Raw genomic sequence first — 14650 nt, 5'->3', positions numbered from 1 at the left:
CAATTGGAAGGGTTCGTTAAAATAAAAAAAAATCCGCCTCTGCAAGATCATCCTAATACTACAAAAAAAAATCATTTTCAGTTGTTGGGATTTCTGCTTCCACAGGAAAAGTTAAAACACTGCCTTTATTTGTGAGGGGAATGCTCATTTACGCTGGAGGTTATCTCACACCAAGCTTAGAGCACACACTGAAATCTATAGGTCTTAGAGGTACTCAATTATGGCAGGACTATGCCCTTAATTTTTCATGATAGGTAGGGAGAAGAGGGGGGTTCTTAGACCATGATATGGGAAGGTAAACCAATAGAAAGCCTGATAAGGGAGAAGAGGGAAGGTATTAGAATGTTATTATTCAGGCACGCCGTATGAACTTGCACCTCTCAAAGAATACTCTCCCTCTCTTCCCCAAAGCCTGCAGCATCCGAGCCAGTAACAGTAAGGAGCTCAGAAGAATCTTTTGAAAGCCTGGCATAACTTGAACGCTGGCTTCGCTTGAGGCCCACACCTTTCAGGTTATCATTCTGCACTGCGACTGCGTTAGAACTTGATCCAGGGCGCAGAATGATTTGAGGAGGCTCTCTGATGCTTTCGATCTCATCAAAATTCTGATTAGCTCGGTTGGCCGGGGCGCTGTTGTTATTCAGGGTGACTGTGCTGGGGGTTCTGTTTAAATTGTAAACTTTCTGGCAAACCGGCCAGTTCTCCTCAGGACTGCTCGCTATTAAGCTACTGTCTGAAGGGCTTTTCTTATCTTCTGAGCAAATCGACATACGGGCCAATGTTGGGTCTTGAAGGCCACTTAAACTATGAGGGATTCCCCTTTTTCCACTGTGCCCATCGTCTTCCAGCTCAATGAGATTGGCTTTTTCAAGCTGTGAGTCATCTCCATCATTATGAAGGGAGTGGTTTGGAGAGCTTTCACTGGATCTCACCCCAGAGTCAGAGGAATCCTTCTTGTCCAGGAGAGCATCGGTCAAGTACTCCTTTGCTTTAATCAAGGTTCTAATGGGCTCAGGTCCATGTTCTGGGGACTTGGGCTGCTTCTCTGTTCTCCCTTCTATTTTTTTGTCTTTGCCTTCCTTGAGCAGGGGGGTGTTGTCAGATTCTTCTGTTCCGGACTCGTCTTCATCACTTGGAAGTTTCTGATAGCGCAAAGCCACTCCCTTCAGCTTTAGATCTGCGGCTTGGAAAATGCTGGTCCTTTCTGAAGACTTCTTCCCCGACAGAAGCTTGGAGCCTGACTGATCTGATTTTTCGTCTTCTTCAGTAATGGGATCCAATGGAGATGCATCGTTAGTAGACACGCCTGATGTACTGTAGTCTACATCATTCCGTTTAATCAAGAAAGACTTCCTTCCATCGTCTTGTTTCTGTTCTGCGTCCTTTCCCTTATCTTGCTCAACGCTGGAATGCAAGGAGCCGGTTGACGTGCTCTGGCCCATATAAAAAGCTGCCGAGCTATGTGGAGAAGATCTGCCACTCACTGTACTAGAACTTGCACCCCCTTCTAGTTGAGACATTTGAGCAATATATTCTCTATATGCATCTCTATATTCTGCCTGTACCTTATCAGTAAGCTTTGAAATTTCAACACTAGAATCTTGAGAATTGAGGCTTGAAAGACTTGGAGTTCTTCGAGTTTGTGACTGTACAAAGAAGGGAAAAAATCCACATTAGTTACAGGAGCGCGTGGCAGCCCTTAAAATGTAAAGGGTCATTACGAAGCTTTGATAGTCAATTTAAATTATAAACGAAAGATCTAGTCATATGATTTCTTTAGGAATCATCAAGAACCTCTCAACCCAGTACACGGATATGAACAGAAGTGCATGACATTTGTTCTCAGATCCCTCATAATTAGAGAAAGCCAGCACGGTGTGGTGGTATAAAACTGCACGTCCCAGGTTCAATTCCTGACCCTGCCACAAAGCTGGCTGAGCTCACAGCTCAGCCTGACCTCACAGGGCTAGTTTGAGGAAGAGGAGGTGGCAGGGAGAACAAAGTACTCTGCCTTGAGGCCCTTAGAGAAAGGAAGGAATAAACATTTACCAAATTAAATAGATAACAGACCAGATTCTTCTCACGGGGTGGGAAAATTCAGTGTTTCAGACATGCCAAACTGTTCCCCTCACAGAGCAAGTATTTCACTCTACAAGCTATCACCCATCTTTTTGTAGATAGAAAGCTGAAATAAAGGGGGGAACACTGCCAGGCATATGGGGGGGGGGTTCTGTATGTGTGGGGCACGTAACTGCATCCTGTTCAGAGATGTGGAAATAACACAGATTGTGGTCCCTCCCTTTCATATCCATTGATGTATAAGCAATGGGTATCCACATTTCAAGACAGATTTTCAACTCTTTAAAAAGGCAGTGCCTACTGTGTAAGAACTGCTATGGTTCAAACAAAGGAAATGAATGAAGAGGCTGCTTTAAAGTTACCTGCCAGCTCAGGTTACTGTGACGCGGAGGGGCCTCATCTAAACCAATAGTGTTCAGTTCTTCAAAGCTGAAGTTGAGACCATAGGGAGGTTGCCCAGAGAGGCCCGTAAGTTCCGTGTGGGGCAACTCGCTGTTCAGTGCAGGGCGACGAGCAAGATCATTGTGGGGATTGGAAAGTTCGGCTGCCGCACGAGAATCTTCATGGACCGCTTGACTCTCTGCATTCCTCATTTCAAGTACCTAGCGCATGAAGGACAGCTGTTATTATGCTGGAAGGGTAGCATGGGAAACTAAAATCTGGCTGAAATTGCTAGGACAAAAAAAAATCTACAGAGACAAGCTCACGGATGTTGACAGATTTGATCAAAATACATTTCTGCAAATAAAGCCCCCGTGAGCAGATTGGGGGATTCTGATCCATCCCCCCCCACCCCCCAGAGGGTCATTTCAGAAAGTCAAGAAACCTTCCAGAGCAGCCTCAACTGCAGCATTTGTTTATTTAAAATATTTACCTATCTGCTAAGGCAGGTAACAATGGAAAAACAGGAGAATAAAAACAAACACTAAAGTAGGCATACAATAAATTGTAACGGTCAAAAACCAAACGCCTATGCCCCCACCCATCACTTTCTCTAAAACTGACTGTTATCAATTGGCTATTCTTCCCACATGCAGAAAAGGGCAGCTGCCCGCCCCCCATCCCATGTGAGGGGTGTCAGCTCTGCCAGCTCCTTTAACATCCTTGGACAAAGGAAATTCCATGCACACTTTCCCTTGGAGAATGCAAGAGTGCAGAGGGCTGGTTTTGAAGGGACATGTCCGTGCAGGGAAGGGCAGTCACGGAATATGCTACAGAAGAGTTTTGGCAAGCTGTTTCTTTGCTGTATTGGCACTCCTCGTGCTTCTCTCATCCAGTCCCTCATCTCCCCCTCTGTCCTCTGACATCCTTGCCACATCCATTTTCCCAATAGTGTTTTCTTCCCTGGAGCTTGGAGTCTGTGACATCAGTACCCTTGCAGAAGGACCATCTCCTCCAATACTACCCATACAGATCTGTCTCTTGAGCCCTGGCCTTTGGAATGCCCTCCCCCTTGAGGCTCGCCTGACACCTACTTTACTTTCTATTAGGCATCAGGCAAAAGCACATCTTTTTACCCATAATACTAGAACACGGGGTCATCTGAGGGTGAGAGATTCAAAACAGATAAAAGGAAGTATTTTTTCACAAAACGCATGGTTAAATTGTGGAACTCCCTGCCCCAGGATGTGGTGATGGCTGCCAGCTTGGAGGGCTTTAAGAGGGGAGTGGACATATTCATGGAGGAGAGGGGTATTCATGGCTGTGAGTTAGAATAGATACTAGTCATGCTGCATACCTATTCTCTCTAGTATCAGAGGAGCATGCCTATTATTTTGGGTGCGGTGGAACATAGGCAGGATGGTGCTGCTGCACTCGTCTTGTTAGTGGCTTCCTAGAGGCACCTGGTTGGCCACTGTGTGAACAGACTGCTGGACTTGATGGGCCTTGGTCTGATCCAGCAGGGCCTATCTTATGTTCTTTCTTATGTTCTTATGTACCCAGTCTTTTAATTAAGGTTTTTAATTTTATCAGCTTTTTAACAGTCCACTTCTGTTTTATGGATATAAATACACACATAAACAAACAAATAGGTTTTTAATTGTAAGCAGGACTCTGGAGAGGCAGCACAGAAATGTTCCAAATAATGCTCTGTTCAGTGATTCAGGACTTTGGAGACAGAACAAAGGGTTGGCAGAGGGTCTCCTTACCAGCTCTCTTGCTCCCTGAGAGTCAGACAGCGGGGTGTGTAGTGCTCCCAGATTTTTCCCAGCTGTCTCACAGGAGCAGGAATAGGGTGGAGAGAGAACGGTTCCAGGAACGCAAGGGCCAGCTCAAGGTAGTGCTGGCTGGGAAGGCCCTGGGAGAAAATGTTCTCCCTGCTCCTATTGTGACTCCTATCAACATATGAGGCCGACAGCGTCAGATGAGGATCTGGGAAAACCAGGTTCAAATCCTCATTGTGCCATGGAAGCTTGCTGGGTGACCTTGGATCAGTCACAAACTCAGCCTAACCTGAAGGGCCGTAGCTCAGTGGTAGAGCATCTGCTTGTCATGCAGAAGGTCCTAGGTTCAATCCCTGGCATCTCCAGTTAAAAGGGACTAGGCAAGTAGGTGACATGAAAGACCTCTGCCTGAGACCCTGGATAGCTGCTGCTGGGCTGAGTAGACAATACAGACTTTGATGGACCAAGGGTCTGATTCAGTATAAGGCAGCTTCATGTGTTCACATGTTCATGTGTTGCTGCGAGAATAAAATGGAGGCACAGAGAACAATGTAAGCCACTGTGAGTCTCCATTGGGAAGAAAAGTGGGGTATAAATAGAGAAAATACAACACACAACTGTTAAGAGTCCCATGCCTTGCCAAAACCGAAAACCCTATCCACGATACTGCTATATAAAGCCACAGTTAAAAATCATTTTTTTCAGTAGAAACTAAGTCTTGAAGACAAGGTAAATAAACTACTGCAAACATGCAATTCTACGTACATTTAACTGGCAGCAAGTCCCAATGAATACAGAAGCACTTACTTCTCAGTAAACACATGTGTGTGTAAAGTGCTGTCAAGTCACAGCTGACTTACGGAAACCCCATAGGGTTTTCAAGGTGAGAAACGGATGGAGGTGGTTTGCCATTGCCTTCCTCTGCATAGTGACTCTGGTATTCCTTGGTGGTCTCCCGTCCAAATATTAGCCAGGGACAACCCTGCTTAGCTTCCAAGATCTGAGGAGATCAGCCTAGCCTGGTGTTGGCTATACAACAATAATTTGTGTATATAGATATGATTTAAAATGGTCTTACTGTGCTCCTGAAAAGATGCCAGTCACCAAAATTCATGCTCATCTCTCGCTTCAGTTCATCGATGTTACATTGTGCTAAAACACGACCGTTTATGTTTGCCTAAAACAAAAAAGGCTTTCTGTAAATATTTCTTTAAAAGCCTGGAATTGGATGTTAGCTGAAAGTACACATAGACAGCATTATTTTAGAAAGAAAAATCTGAAATAGGAATTTATACATTTGCAATTTTTGTTATGACCGAAAATAAAAACCATTGAAATGGTAGAATTATGTTTGTAATGTCAAAATGGATGTTAAATTAAGGCTCACATAGAAAAAGCAGTCCCACACAGCACTTTCAAACTGCAAGTCTGACAATATGGCCAATCTTTTAGGGCCGGATGGGATATACGAGCCTTTTTCCTTACAAAATATCAAAAACTTGTACAGCAATTTTAAGTACAGAGTTTTGGGGTTGGGAGTTGCTTCTTCCTTCTGGAGCCAATGCATCAGCTTTTTCTATACCTAGCACTTCACACTTTCTCAAACTACTAATCAGTTTCAGTAGGGTCCTTCTTCTTCTAGTTCCATGTAATAGTAATGTGTGTAGCCATTTGTAAGGTGAACAGCACCTTAGAATGCATGCATGATGGGAGCAAATCTTATTGCATGATGGGGGCAAATCTTATGTGGAGGGAGGAGAGAAATCTTCCGCAAAGGGCACACACCATCTTCCTTTCCTTCTCACTCCAAAACATAGTTATACTTAAGCCGACGTACGATGCTACATATCGCCACTCTCATTTTATTGCAAGAGCTCACCTTCTTTATAGTTGCAGAGTACTGAGGCACCATACTCTGGTCGAGCCCTTCTATCTGCTTCAGTTTCTCACACACAGCATCAACGGTCATTGAGCTCAAAGGCACGTGAGGCACTCCTGAGCTCGACCCTGGGATTGCTCCTGTTCCCTATGCAAGGGGAAAGTACATACACATATGTGATATGTTCAAATGTTCATTATGCACAAAGATCCAACTTAATGCATATTTCAGGCATCGCTGAAAGGTAACATCACTGGCCACTCAGAACACTGGCATACGGTCATTCTGGCATACTAGCACCCCTTGCCACTCTGTTCCACCGAGCCTGTCCAGCAGAGGTATAAGAGTAAGCACAGGCATTTGCTGTGTGTCCATCTCCTGAGGAAAGGAGCCAATGGCCATGCCCATCGGAAGAAGTGAGCCTTCCTCCAAACAACCAGCATCTTTTAAAAAACAGGGGTTTTGCGCCAAAGTTTCCAATGAGGTCAAAGAAATTACTTACAATTACTTACAAAATGGAGAAAACCCTTAACTAAGAGTAGTGGACTCTAATCTGGAAGATTGGGTTCAATTCCCCACGCCTCCACATGAAGCCTGCTGGGTAACCTTGGGCCAGTCACAATTCTCTCAGACCTCTCTCAGCCCACGCAGAGGCAGGCAATGGCAAACCACCTCTGAACATCTCTTGCCTTGAAAACCCTACAGGGTCACCATAAGTCAGCTGTGACTTGATGGCACATACATACAGACATATACACCAATACTACAATGACTATTTCCACAGAGAATTAAGAAGAAGAAGAAAATCTATGAAATAGAGATTAAATTGAACTAGAGATTAACCGTGCATTCCTGAGGGGAGGGATCCCCTTAGGAGGCGTAACCTCACCGCCAGCGTAAGTGCATCTAATCATGGCACAAGATGCACTTACCGTATATACCCATGTATAAGCCGACCCGCGTATAAGCCGAGGTGCCTAATTTCTCCCCCAAAATGGGGAAAAATTAGGCACCCGCGTATAAGCCGAGGGTCGGCTTATAACCTCTCCCCCCCCCCGCAGGTTTACCTCAATCCAGGTGCGCAGGTCGCCGCCGGCCGGCAGGGTCCTCGCTGTGCCCGGCAGGGGTGGCGACGGGGCCTCCAGAGGCTTCTGGAGGCCCTTCTAGGCCGGCGCCGGCCGGCAGCAGTCTCGCTCCGCCCGGCAGGGGCGGCGACGGGGCCTCCAGAGGCCTCTGGAGGCCCTTCCAGGCCGGCGCCGGCCAGCAGCAGCCTCGCTCCGCCCGGCAGGGGCGGCGACGGGGCCTCCAGAGGCGTCTGGAGGCCCTCCCAGGGCGCTCCTAGCTGGGGGAAGCCACGTGGGCACGGCAGCAATGGCGGCGGAGGCGGCGATGGTAAGTTCCCCCCTCCCTCCTCCCTCCTCTCTCCCTCCCCCCTCCCCTACCGTATTGACCCGCGTATAAGCCGAGGCCGGCTTTTTCAGCCCTTTTTTTGGGCTGAAAAACTCGGCTTATACGCGAGTATATACGGTACGCTGGCGGCGAGGGCAGTTCCGTTGGTGGCTGAGCTGCGTGGAGCTCCTCCACCGACGCAGTCTCCCCGTGGCGCAGACCATGGTGGAGACTAGTGGCGGCGGTGTGGAGGGGCATTCCCGGGGCGGGGGGAGGAGCAGCCAGTAGGCAGCTTCCTCTCCCCTTTCGCCCCATTATGCCGGCGCCGAGAACAGTGTTGCTGCACCCGCTTTTTAGCAGGCGCAGCCTCACTGTTCTCTATGGGGCATAAGGCCCCGTTTAACACAAAAAAGCGAACAGCTTTAGGAGGCTTGCCTGCGCCTTCTCCCTGCAATTTCCGTACGCCAAATCTCGGGAATGCACAGTAAATCTATGAACTAGAGATTAAATTGAAAGACTAGCCCTGAAAGAAAAGTCTGCTGGCAAATTTCCTAATTGAAAGAATAGTGAGAAGGTGCAGCTCCTTTCCCCCCTGGGCACGCAGTCCCAGCTATGTTTAAAAGGTGAGAGGATTTTTGTACCTAAAACACTACTCCTAGAAATTTCTGAATGGAACCTGTGCGATTTTCTTAGTTTCCCTATACACTGGCTGGAAAAAAAAATCATTGTTGTGGGAGCTCTTATCCCCATATGAAATGATTTCCAGAAATGGGTGGCAGCTTAAACTGAACATAGTCATGGGAAGCCAACTGACAGCATCCTGAAAACATCTGAAAAACATCCTGCAGTGATACCTGAGGGAGGTCAGAAATAAAATCAAACAAAGGTCTGGAGAGGAGCTGTATGTCCCCTGCGGCCTTCAATAGTTGCCTTCATTTAAAATGAAAGCCAAAGTTTTTGGGATGCTGAAGCTGATGAATTGGATCCAGTGGAAAAACACACAGAAAAAGCTGGGAAACAAAATCTGTCCACCCTTTTCCTTCCCTCAGCAGATTTCCGTTGGTCTCAAAAATGCTCCAAGTATTGGGGGAATTTCATGAAAGTTCCCCAATCCCCAGACCAGACTTTTTGGACGAAACAGCAGGCTGCTAGAAGAAGTATCTTCCACATACTTCCATGAGCTCTTCTGCTGGATCTAACCTTATGTCTTGTACATCAAAAGAATCATGATGACTGGCAATTTAGGTCTCGATTATTTGTATAACCTAGGGATAAAGTCCTAGGGATAATGAAGCCATCATTTCAATGTTTTGTGTAAAAGACATGTGAAATAGGTTATCAATCAACAGGTAACAAATGCAACGTGGGGGGCGGTTTACTATCTTTCGGACAATGTTCTAAAATATTTTAAAATTGGCACCATTCCTTAAACCATGAAATCAGACAATTAGTCATTGACAAAGCAGTAATTTTTAATTAAAAAACCCCAGGGGACCAGCTATACTATTTATTTCTAGAAACCTCTTAAACATAGTGATATATTCCACCCACTGTGATCAGATGCAAGAACAGGATAAAAAAGGGTGTACAGCGGAAGGATTTGTTATTCCACAGTGACTGAAAGAGGGAGTTTACTGAACATATGCTACCATAGTCTGCAAAATTACAAAAGCCTGTTGCATTCAATGCAGAAGTGAAAGAGTTCTTTCACAAGTGAAAGAGTTTAGGCTTCTGCGATCAACAAGTGCCCTGTATGTTACCAGGCTTGTATAATATGCAGCCTACAGATGATACGCTCTATAAATCTGGCCTTCTATTTTTCCTGGTCAATATGTAGCAGCAGTAATCCCAGCAGCCAGTTCTGACGAGAATAAAGTTCTTTTACAGAAGTCACCCTTCTTCTAAGATAATGAATTCTATTAAAAGTGAATTAGGGTAGTCTAGCTAAAACTCCACACAGAAGATTAAACGTAAGCACATATTATAGTAAAGCCTAGATGCCTTACAATAAAGCTTGTGGTGCAGAGGTTAGAGTGCCGGAGTATGATCTTGGAGAACCAGGTTTGAATCCCCACCCCGCCATGGGAGCTCCCTAGGTAACTTTGGGCCAGTCATGCATTCGCAGCCTAGCCTACCTCACAGGGTTGTTGTGAGGAGAAAATGGAGAAGGGGAGAAAGATGAAAGCCATTGGGGGAGAAAGGCGGGGTATAAATGATGTAATTAAACAGATAGATGCATTGGTTAGGTTTATCTACATTAAATAAATCTCATAGTTCTAGCAGATTTTCTGTGTGTGCATAGAATTCAAGTTGGTGATCTCTTGCACTCAGCAGCTGGACAATATAAGCAACAGAGAGAAGGGCAGAAAAGGGCTAAGATCAGAAATGTAATAGATACAGATGTTGGAAATCACTGACATAACCTAAGCAGTGAAGAGCAAGTAATTTCGGCATGCAATATATGCTACCTGAGGAACGAAGTTTTCATTAACATTATGAGAAACTTAAATATTCCTTGTGCCAGTGCACCATCCCTGTGAAAGAGATTTGCCTTAATAAAAAGCAATGCCTGAATAAAGAAATAAAGCGCTTCTAGGGATGCTGACACGGAGTGCGTGAATTAAACTTTTACTTAAAACTGGCACCTTGTTCAGCTGCAGTGGTTTTTCCATTAAAGCTGCTAAGAGAACATTCTTCTACCAAGCATTTGCCATGCAAAAAAAAAAAAAAAATCTAAAAAGCAGGATGTCACAGCCAACCTCAAAGGCTGGCCAAGTGCATTAGTATATAAGCAGCTCAGCATGAAGTGCTGGTATGATATAGTGTGTGATGAGAATCTTAAAAAGAACAAGTGCAGGAAGTTGCTGTACCTGTCTCTGTCTAACCCAGTTTTACACTGCTTCAAGAGAGGGACAAAAAGTGACACAGAAGTCAAATGCTTAACATGAAACATAAGGGAGAAAAACCTATAAAGAACCAGCAAATGTACAGTAACTTTTTTTCCCTTTAAAGTGATGGAAAATAAAATAGACATTTTTAAAAAAAACACAACAGTATTTGCCTGTTTTGATGAACTATTCTTGCCAAGATCCAAAGAACTATGCGGGCAGCTCTATACACCCAACGGGTCTTTGGGCCTGTTTCTCAGACTCTAGACCAGTGGTTCCCAAAGTGGGCAGTACTACCCCCTGGGGGGCAGTGGGATTACCTGGGGGGGGCACTAAGAGACAATGGGGCAGCGGGGGGTGCTAGAGGTGAGCTCCTTCAACTGTATTGTTAGATAGGGTAGGAGCGCTGGGATTGAGTCTGTGGAACCAAGGGGGCGGTGGCCTGAAAAGTTTGGGAACCACTGCTCTAGACCCTCCATCCCACCCCACAGTGAACACATAACTGCTTCCAAAACTTAAGCTTTTAAAGCAGCCTGCTGTGCAATGAGGAAAGAATCCCACTGGACACCCCCAAGTCTTTAACTTGTACACCCGCCTAAAACAGCTCTTTAAGATAATATACACTGAATATTTTTCTACACCATAGTGCCTTATTACATTTTTCTAACTTGGAATAATCCTAAAATGCCAGCTCAGGCTTTAGGAGTGGAAGATTTGTGACATTTGTTATGAAAAAAAAATGGCTTCCCAAGTGATTCAAATATGTAATCTACAGTCAGAACATACTGACAATATCAGTAATGTGAGGATAGAAAGTGTAGCTGGGACTTCCCCCACGATGGGTTACAGAATGGCTTGTGCTAGAAGTTCCTTGCTTTCAAAGCCAGCAGGGCCTAGGAGCAGATAGCAGAGCACAATCTAGCAAGAGTTATGTGGCAGCTAAGCCCCTTACAAACCACTGTTTTTTTTCCAGTGGGGCTTTGAGTCACAATTAACTTTCACTGGATTGTGCCCATTAAATTACAGAAACATTCCTACAGGACCCATGAGAATACCGGGATTCAATGCATGCACAAGGCCATCAGGCTAAAAAGTAAAACCATGCACAATCTAGCAAGAGTTTTGTGGCAGCTAAGCCCCTTACAAACCACTGTTTTTTCCAGTGGGGCTTTGAGTCACAATTAACTTTCACTGGATTGTGCCCATTAAATTAAAGAAACATTCCTACAGGACCCATGAGAATACCGAGATTCAATGCATGCACAAGGCCATCAGGCTAAAAAGTAAAACCATGCCCGCACCATGCTTGAGCATGAAAAAATGCACACTTCAATGCAAACTAAAACCCCCATTTTAACATACTACCCTACCTTCCTTTTTTACTTGATTTGTAAATGCTTTCCCTTTCACTTGTTTTGCTAGACTAGTCAAGAACTAAGGATTCTTTTCTGATGGCAAAATGCAAAAAGTTCCATATGCACTGCTGTTAAAAATCAAAAGTATCAGGCTGACAAAATTAATGGTTTATCAACACAGGCTTACTACATTTTACTATTAATAATAACCTTGTAAGCGACCTAGATTTTGCACCCAGTTGAAGATCCCACCATTTTTTGTGGAGTCTAAAAACAAGTTACAAGTTTGCAACATACCCATTTTGTAAAGCGGTCTTAAATAGACTTCATTGTCTATTTTTTAAAAAAACCTGTCTTAAATCGAATTTAACAACAGGGAATTCGCCTCTAGCCAATAGTACACGAACAAGAACATTTTCTGTACCCGTTTATGTGACTGAGTCTGAATCATAACTGAAGATCTCATGAAGCAAAGTGGACTTTCTGAGCATAGCTTCAGAGTCGGTGCCATGCAACACAAGCACAGAGCTAGGGCAGGACCATAATCATGCCAACTTTTCTTTCACAAAACCGGGCCATCTCTTTGTTTTTCCTAAGCTTTGCTTTGAGACTTGGGCCAGTAATGGCCCCTGTAGTGGCAAACTTGCTGTAACTGAATAGCAAGGGATTGGGGGGGGGGGGGCAGCTGGGATATACCAATGAATTGTGCTAGTCGCTAGAGACCACCACACAGGCTCATGAGTGTTTGGACTATGAACCCCAAACCCAAATCGTACCAGTGAAAGCTGCTGCAGAAAACAGTATAAAGTCCTTGACAACCCAAGGTTCAGTCCTAAAGGTTTTTTTTTTAATTGGTTTCAGATGACCAAATTAAAAGAGAGATAAAAGTTTTGTGAGTAAGACCTAAGCTGCACGTAACAATCTGCATTATTACATATCACTATAGTGGAGAAATATCTGGCCTGCCTGGTCTCCTAAGACTCACAGCTGAAAACATTTCCTCCTCTCTTCCAGCCTCATGTCCAGTTTTAAATCTTGTCAACTGAAGCAGCTTTAGGCCCTGATACAACTGAGAAAGGAGAGTGGGTGGGTTATTTGGCTAAAAACATTCAGAGGAGGTATCAAGCGCTCACTTCTACAACAATGAATAAGCTAAATATACTAAGTACCTTTCGCTAGCCAGCACAACATTGCTAATGAAGAAGGAACACACTGCATCCGTAGATAAAGACACTGTACTGACTGGACGACTAAAGGCAGCAGGGAAAGGCAAATCGTTTGCTATATTTAACGAGTATTAGCTCTGGTATCCATTCGCAGACTATGCTTATTAGTCTCCATCTATTCTACTTGCTCATCAAGCCACTGATGCAGTGTTAGTGGGCTGCAGTTATAACTAAAGCAGACTCATCACTTTCGAAGCAGCAATGAGATGCTAAGACTCCACACCACATGACTACTCATTTACCATTGAGGGGTCTGTGGGTGAAGGAAGCCCCTCATCAACATCCTCCTTGATCATATCCTAGCAACAACAACAAATGATTATGGTTTGGATTAAAGAAAGAGTGGTTAAACGCACAGTGAAAATTTGAGAGGAACAATAGCCGAAGAGGTATCAAACGCCGCATCATTTTAGAAAAGCAATCAGGGACAGGGAAAACGAGACTCAAGAACGTTTCACCTGGCCCACATTCTTTGACTGGCTTGTGCTTACAACTCTGCGCAGCCACACAGAAGTGGACGAGCCATTCGCAGAAAAAACTGAGGAACAAGCTCCTCCAAAGCAGATGTCTTTGCAGGCCAAAATGTGGCCTGCTGACTTTGTGTTTGCCTGACCCTAATTTGAGCAACTTGTAAAAACATTTTAAAAACTTCAGCACACCTTCGCCTTAAAAAGGCATTTATTTTTAGAACTGAGGTAACTGGTCAAATTCTTCAAAGATTTTCCTACTCCCTTTTGAACTATTAGTCAATTTTAATTTATGGAATCAAGGCACAGATTTGTAAGCATCTGAAGAGATCGATTTGTATTGTAAAGGATAATTACAATTTAATTTTTAGTCAATTCTAATTGATAAATGTTTTATGTTTGAATGTAAATATGTGAATGTTTAGTTAGCTGTTTCCCTGTGTCTTTCTGATTACCAGTCATCTTAAACTGATCAGAGAATGAAATTTTATCTTCTCATTAGGCTTGTAAATTACAAAGAATAATTTTATTATACCAAATGAAGCCTAAATTCACAAATGAAGATGTTTAGGGGGATAAATACCTATACCTTCACCTATTACCTACCGTTACGGGAATGCCTTAATTCTAGTCAAAACTGAACTGAAGCACTTGTAATATAAAAGTTTCCATAGATGCCGGCTTGTGAAAAGGTGAAACAAAATATGGTTTTGTGAGCCAAGTTAACCTTATCTTTAGATTAAGAAAAAAGTAACTTGCGCTAACATTGTTTTTTGTATAACTGACTAATTTTAGTATAAAAGTTAGTACGTTCAGTTCCTCCCCCCCCACCCCAAGATACTTACTAGACTCTGATCTCTGGACAAATTCGGTTTTATTGATGAACGTGAGATGAGATGAGAACTGCCAGGGTAATACCTTGGCATGTAAACATATGGGGCAAAGAATGGCTATGGAAAGAAACATGTAACAAAAAAAGACAATTACACAAATCAAAAGGAAATTTTACTTCAATTATTACCACTTGTTTAAGAATGTAAAACAAAAAACTGAAAACTTTCACTCTGAGGTAATTTCCAAAGTCTTATTTTGAAATGATCAAAAGATGGTATGTTAGGCAGTTATCCACCCCATCCAAGGTCAAGGTAAGACTTCCAAATTAGATGAATGAAAAAAAAAACACTAAGACAACATAAAATGTG

The 14650-nt window shown here is 43.8% G+C and overlaps 1 protein-coding gene and 1 non-coding gene across 4 annotated transcripts in view; one reads left to right on the top strand and one right to left on the bottom strand.

The window, feature by feature from the left end:
- Positions 1-355: 355 nt before the first annotated feature.
- KIDINS220 (kinase D interacting substrate 220) overlaps positions 356-14650 on the bottom strand; it is a 55799-nt gene continuing 41504 nt past the window's right edge. The window contains exons 24-30 of one of the 3 annotated variants that reach the window (XM_056856903.1): positions 14294-14398; positions 13224-13280; positions 10378-10411; positions 6124-6263; positions 5323-5421; positions 2442-2681; positions 356-1646 (exon numbers count right to left, since the gene is read on the bottom strand). In XM_056856903.1, the coding sequence (XP_056712881.1) occupies positions 381-1646; positions 2442-2681; positions 5323-5421; positions 6124-6263; positions 10378-10411; positions 13224-13280; positions 14294-14398 (1941 nt within the window). In that variant the 3' untranslated portion in view covers positions 356-380. Of the gene's footprint in view, positions 1647-2441; positions 2682-5322; positions 5422-6123; positions 6271-10377; positions 10412-13223; positions 13281-14293; positions 14399-14650 lie in introns of all 3 variants that reach the window. The other 2 variants (XM_056856904.1, XM_056856905.1) reach the window with 2 other exon arrangements.
- On the top strand, positions 4541-4609 carry TRNAD-GUC (transfer RNA aspartic acid (anticodon GUC)). Its single transcript has one exon. It is a non-coding gene; the product is annotated as a tRNA-Asp (tRNA).

This window comes from Euleptes europaea, chromosome 10, assembly GCF_029931775.1.
Source record: "Euleptes europaea isolate rEulEur1 chromosome 10, rEulEur1.hap1, whole genome shotgun sequence".
Taxonomy (NCBI): Eukaryota; Metazoa; Chordata; class Lepidosauria; order Squamata; family Sphaerodactylidae; genus Euleptes; species Euleptes europaea.
The sequence above is the reverse complement of the archived record's forward strand: the minus strand, read 5'-3'. Positions and strand labels throughout refer to the sequence as shown.